The following is a 6,772-nucleotide window of genomic DNA, read 5'->3' as shown; positions in this document are numbered from 1 at the left end:
GCTTCCGCCACTAAATCAAACGCAGAGAAATTAAAGTTTATCGCAGCTGCAAAGTTCCTTCCTCAACCAAACATGCTCTCTCGTTAAAGGATGAAATCGGGTTTATTGGACAAGATCGGTTTTCCATCAACCATGCTGTTGACCAGCATTAAGGATTTTCCTACTTGAACTAATCCCATATCAGCTTTCCCATTGTTTCCCACCCTTGCCAAATCTTTTGTTTAAACACCTCCTTCATGTTTTTAATAATGTACATGTAACATGGGCCTGTCCGCTTTTGTCTGTTTCTGCTGCTGCCCCCTCTTGTACTTTGTGGTTGACTAATTAGTTCGTGACTGATGGGTGGTTGATCGGTCAGTTTGTAACTCTGGAGGTTGTGAGTCTAAGGTTCCACAGCAGACACTGCTGAACACCCTACATCACTGCTAAAGGACTCATTTTGCATGACCTCCCCATTCAGTTTCTTTCTAAATGCAGAACAAACATATTTCTTGAACACAACCACCTCTTGTGTGACATTGACAAGTTTCCTTTCCTCCTCTAAACATTCACCTAACCCATTTACGGGATTTCTTTTCTCCCTCTCGGACGTAACACCCTCCTTTTTGCTACCCTTAGTCCTGGCACGCAAGGGTTTTCCCCTGCTCTCTTTAATGCCCTTTATCATTATTCACAATTTCCAAACTGTATTGATGGCTGTCTATTATCCATTTTCCCTATCTGCTATATACTGCTGTTTCTCCCCCAATTGTTGCTGTCACTTTGCCAGTGAACCAGGGTTTGGGCCAAACTTGTCCATGCTCTTGAGTGTGGGATTGCAGCTTTTTAGCTCCCTATTAGCCTCTCCCTGAGAACTCTTGGTTTTCATTTCCACTTTTCTGTCTGAATGTTTCCTCCCAATTCGTTTTGCTGACACATTGCCTGAGCTCTCCTACATAAGAACATAAGAACGGCCGTACTGGGTCAGACCAAAGGTCCATCTAGCCCAGTAGCCTGTCTGCCAACAGTGGCCAGCACCAGGTGCCCCAGAGAGTCAATAATCAAGCAATTTGTCTCCTGCCATCCCTCCGACAAACAGAGGCCAGAGACACCATTTCTATCCCTTAGCTAATAGCCTTTTATGGACCTAACCTCCATGAAATTATCTAGCTTCCCTTTAAACTCTATTATAGTCCTAGCCTTCACAGCCTCCTTCAGACATCAACTTTGTTTTGCTTTGGCCATGATTGTAAACAAGTGGCTACAGGTGATAGTGTTGAGAGCAGCTACAGGTGATGCTCAGGTCGTTTCCCTGAGGCATATTCTCATTTGGATGATCCACACTCGTGTTTCCTGCTGGTGCCTGATTACAGGCACCCACACAAATCCATGTAGGAATTGTTGATGTCTGCAGCACTGTGAAATATGGAATTGGCATAAGTAGGGTCAGTTGTTCACCATTCATTTCTCTGAATAATACAACAGGTCACTTTCAGGGGGTGCTAAATGACTAGTCAGTCTGCTCCCATGAAGACAGTCTCCAGTTTTCATTGAGTGTCTCATATAAGCACTGTCTCTCTATCCAGGTGTTTCCGCTGTGACCATCACCCTAGATTCTGGGGCACACACCGGACATGAGGGGAACGTACAATACATGCAGGAAACACTCTTCTGCTTCCGAGTTGGACACCTCCTCCCCTACGCCATGTCATACTCCAACACAACCCACTTCATCAACCCCTCCTCCTTCATCCTGCTGGGCATCCCTGGCCTGGAGGCAGCCCACGGCTGGATCTCCATCTCCTTCTGCGTCATGTACATGATAGCCGTCTTGGGGAACGTCACCATCCTGTTCATCGTGAAGAGGGAGCCAAGTCTTCATGGACCCATGTACTATTTCCTCTGCATGCTGGCCATCACCGACCTGGTCCTGTGCACATCCATTGTGCCCAAAATGCTGAGCATCTTCTGGTTCAACTCCAGGGAGATCAATTTCAGCGCCTGCCTCACCCAGATGTTCTTTGTTCACTGCTTCTCCACTGTGGGCTCAGGGATCTTCGTGGCCATGGCGTTGGATCGCTATGTGGCCATCTGCAACCCCCTGAGACATTCCACCATCCTGACAAACCGCATGGTGGCCAAGATTGGCCTGGCCGTGCTGCTGCGTGGTGGCCTGCTCCTACTGCCCTATCCCTTCCTGGCGAGTCAGTGGCCATATTGCAGAACCAACATCATCCCCCACTCGTACTGTGAGCACATCGCCGTGGTGAAGCTGGCCTGCGCCGACATCCGCGTCAGTAGCTACTACAGCCTCTCTCTGGCAATCTTTCTGACCGGCATGGATGTGTTTTTCATAGCAGCATCCTATGTCCAGATCCTCAGGGCCATTTTCAGCCTTCCCACCAAGGACGCCCGGCTCAAGACTTTTGGGACCTGCGGCTCCCACCTCTGTGTCATTTTAGTTTCCTACATCCCAGCTCTCTTCTCGTTCCTCACGCACCGGTTTGGCCACAATGTGCCCCTGCATGTCCATATTCTTATCTCCAATGCGTACCTACTTGTGCCTCTCATGCTGCACCCCCTCATCTTCGGAATGAGAACTAAGCAGATCCGAGACAGGCTGATCCGACTTGTTATTCTGAAAGGGACCAAACTTTTCTCCTGATGCTCTGGCTCTCTGAGGTGTGTCTACACTACATGGCTCCGTCGGCAGAGCCGTGTAGATGAGCTTTGTAGACCTAGCATAACGAAGCGGCAATTTAAATTGCCTTTACCAAGAGCCTTTATCAACCGCCCTGGTAAACCTCATCCCACGAGGCATAATGGGGCGGTTGATAAAGCTTTTTGATGTCAACCGCCGAGCATCCAGACTACTGCGCTGTGCCGCCACACAGCTGATCAGCACAGCGCGGCAGCCATTTTGATGTAAATGAAGTGGCGATTATTTAAATCGCCACTTCATTTTGCTATGTCTACTAAGCTCATCTACATGGCTCCGTCGACGGAGCCAGGAAGTGTAGACCTACCCCAACTGAGCTCCTTTCAGAGCTGCTGCTGCTGTGTTACCAGGATCTCTGGAGAGTTAGGCTGTCTACACCCAGTTATTTCAAAAAAATGATTTCAATAACTCCTCAACAGCTATTTCGAAATTAGCATATTCCCCTTCACAAGCAGGAGTTCTTCTTTCAAAACACCAAGCTTGGCAGTTTGGACACTCGCCTTGTTACTTTGAAATAACTCCCCAGTGTAGCCATGGCTTTACAGGGACATTAAAACTTACTGACCTTACTGATCTGTCTTAGAATGGGCGACTACAGAGTCACTCTATGGACACTTCATTCCAGGGGCCACTTAAACTCTTGAAAACTCTAGTTTCATGACATAGAACTTAGCAATCAGCCGAGAGTGGCTCTGCAGGGGCCTGTCTACACTAGGACATTATTTCAAAGTAACAAAATTCAAAATAAGAACTCCTGAAATAATTCTTTTGAAATGAACTTATTCCCTGAGGAAAGCAGGAGTGCAGATTTTGAAATAACCAGCCAGTTATTTCGAAACAATCGACTTGGTCGTGTGGACACTCTGCTTATTATTTCGAAGTAAGACGGATCATTTCTAAATAGCTCCCTAGTATAGACCAGGGCCATCTTATTCCTGTCTAAGGGTGTGTCTAAACTACATGGCTCCGTCAATGGAGCAATGTAGATGAGGCTCATTGGCAGAGGGAAATGAAGCTGTGATTTAAATAATCGCGGCTTCACTTAAATTTAAATGGCTGCCGCGCTCTGCTGACCAGGTGATGATCAGCTGTTTGTCGGCAGATCGGGGCAGTCTGGATGCACCGCGGTCGACAAGGAAGCTTTTGTCGACTGGTGCAGGTAAACCTGCTTTACAAGGCATACCTGCATGAATTTCCGGAACTGCTTAAAACGGAATACTATTCCGTTTTCAGTTTTTCCGGAAAAGGAGCGTCTACATTGGCAGGCTGCTTTTCCAGAAAAGCCCTTTTTCCGGAAAAGCGTCTGTGGCCAATGTAGACGCGCTTTTCCGGAAAAGAGCCCCGATCGCCATTTTCGTGATCAGGGCTTTTTTCCAGAAAAGACTACTGGGCTGTCTACACTGGTCCTTTTCCGGAACAGTGTTCTGGAATAAGGACTTATGCCCGAGCGGGAGCAGAATAGTTTTTCCGGAATAGTGGCTGATTTTGTACAGTAGAGCATCGTTGCTTTTCCGGAAATTCAAGGGCCAGTGTAGACAGCTCGCAGCTTATTCCGGAAAAGCGGCTGATTTTCCGGAATAAGTGGCCCAGTGTAGACACAGCCACTTTGTATTAACTCTGTGGAGAGAGAGACCCAGTTAGGACTTCTGGGTTCTGTTCTTAGCTTCTAGAGTGGAACGGGGTCTAGTGGGTTCAAGCAGTGGCAGATTCACCAGGGACCAGAATGGCCATACTGGGTAGGACCAGTGGTCCATCTAGCCAGTATCCAGTCTTCCAAGAGTGCCAAACGCCACGTGCTTCAGAGGAAATGAACAGAGAACACGGCAAGCAACAAGAGAGTGATTTCTTATTGGGCGCTCCCAGCTCCTGGCAAACAGCCCAGGGACACCGCCCCTACCCATCATGGCTAAGAGACATTGAACTATGAACTTATGTAGAACTTATTGAAACCGTGTTTTTGTTTTGGCCTTCACAAGATCCCATGATGCAGGTCCACAGATTGACTGTGATGAAATACTTTGTTTAAAAGCTTCTGCCTATTCATTTCATTGGGTGACTCCTTGTGCTTGTGTTCTAGGCAGGAGTAAACACATTTTCCTTATTCAGATTTTCCCCACTATTTGTGATTTCGTAGACCCCCCTCAAATCCCCCCTTAGCTGTGTCCTCTCCAAGATGAGAAGAACTTGTCATGTTAATCTCACCTGATATATAAAGTGTCCCATAGCCATCATTGTGTTGCCCTTTTCTGTACCTATTTCGATTCCAAAGTATTTTGAGTTGCAGGTACCAGAGCTGCATTCAGTATTCAATCGGAGTGTACTACTAATTTATATGGAGACAATTTGCTTTTTTTCTCCTTATCTCTCACTTTAAAAAAAAAAAAGTCCCAGCTTTCTCTTAGCTGTTTTGATTGCTGCTGCACATTGAGCCAATCTTTAACACCAGTAACTCATAATTCATTGTACAAACCGTCTGCTTCCATATGTCTTTGGGTTTTCCTGTACTCTTTGCTCATCTTCCCCGTACTCAGAGGCAGGAGAACAGGGCAGGGACATTGGATTGCACATAGGTTGGCCACTGAAGAAAGGAGTCACTGAATTCTAGAGAGAACCAGTTTTCCCCAGCCCTTTAAAAGCTCAGACAATGAACGTGTCAGAAGATGTGGGGCAGGAGTAAGACATGCAGATGAGAGGGGCTCTTTGGGGGCAGGGTTATGGCTGTAGCAGAGACACACTCCAGCTGCAGTAGAACTCAGGACTCGCAAGAGGTGGCCGCTGGACATAGAGGGTGCTCATCAAGTTCCAAAGAATAGTGTGTGGGACCCAACACAGCCGTCTGGCCGGTGTCCAGCTGCAGGAGCTTGAGCGAGGTGGAAACAGCAAACCTGGAGCTGTTACAAGGACCCTCGGAGACTGTGGGCAGAAGTTGTTGGTCTGGGCAGGGCAAGGATGTTCTCTTATCCAAATGTGTCTCCTCTACCCTTGCTGTGTCCCTGAGGTGCTCTGGTGTCTGGGTCTCTCCTGAAAGGAATGTTTCCTCAACAAGCCTGGGCCAGCAAGTGCATAAGAACAAAACACAAAAAAGGCCAGACTGGGTCAGACCAAAGGTCGATCTAACCCAGTATTCTGTCTGCCCACAGTAGCCAACGCCAGGTGCCCCAGAGGGAACGAAAACAACAGGTAATCCTGACATGATCCCTCTCCTGTCTTCCATTTCCAGACAAACGGAGGCTAGAGCCACCATTCCTACCCATCCTGGCTAATAGCCATTGAGGGACCTAATCTCCATGAATTTAGCTAGTTTTTTTTTAAACCCTGTTAAATCCTGATCTTCAGAACCTCCTCTGGCAAGGAGTTCCACAGGTTGACTGAAAACGTCCTTTGTTTGTTTTAAACCTGCTATCTCTTCATTTCATGTGGTGACCCCTAGTTCTTATGTTATGGGAACAAGTAAATAACTTTTCCTTATTCATTGTCTCCACAACTGTCATGATTTTATAGACCTCTATCATATCCCCCCTCCTTCTCCTCTTTCCTCAGTTGACAAGTCCAAGTCTTTTTAATCTGTCTTCACACAGGACCCCTTCCAAACCCCCAATCATTTTTGTTACCCTTTTTTAACCTTTTCCAATGCCAAAATAGCTTTTTTTTGTCAGCAAGTGGACAGGAAGATTTCTCTCTGCCTTGGAAAGTCTCCCCAGCCTGGCAGAGTCAGGGAATCCCCATTCTTCTCCGAGTGCTTATTCATGTCCATTCCCAATAAGGTGTCTGCTTGCTCATGGGTACAGGCGGTGGATACATCTTCCTTTGGACTGATGCTGAAGGCTCCATGTGCCTCAACACCTCCATGAATCCGATCATGGAACTTTTTTCTTTTTGTAAATAAATCTTTCGATTTTACACACAAAAGGATTGTCAACAGTGTGATTTCCAGGGAAGACCTGAGCTGTGTATTGACCTGGGCATGTGGCTGACCCTTTGGGATCAGAAGAACCTATTATTTTCTGACACAGGTCGTAAGGAACCGCTCGTCTCTGATACCAGTGTTTTTGATGGTGTTACTAGACTAGAACG

The 6,772-nt window shown here is 46.9% G+C and overlaps 1 protein-coding gene across 1 annotated transcript; it reads left to right on the top strand.

The window, feature by feature from the left end:
* The first annotated feature begins 1,633 nt into the window (after nt 1–1,633).
* Nucleotides 1,634–2,644, top strand: LOC102458951 (olfactory receptor 52R1-like). Its single transcript, XM_006112431.5, has one exon. The coding sequence runs from the start codon at nt 1,634–1,636 to the stop codon at nt 2,642–2,644; it is 1,011 nt and encodes a 336-aa protein (XP_006112493.4).
* The last annotated feature ends 4,128 nt before the right edge of the window (nt 2,645–6,772 follow it).

Source organism: Pelodiscus sinensis, chromosome 1 (genome assembly GCF_052426305.1).
Source record: "Pelodiscus sinensis isolate ZL-2025 chromosome 1, ASM5242630v1, whole genome shotgun sequence".
Classification (NCBI taxonomy): domain Eukaryota; kingdom Metazoa; phylum Chordata; order Testudines; family Trionychidae; genus Pelodiscus; species Pelodiscus sinensis.
The sequence above is the reverse complement of the archived record's forward strand: the minus strand, read 5'-3'. Positions and strand labels throughout refer to the sequence as shown.

Coding starts and splice junctions, on each gene's coding strand:
- LOC102458951 (XM_006112431.5), top strand. CDS start 1,634: ATGCAGGAAACACTCTTCTGCTTCCGAGTTGGACACCTCCTCCCCTAC.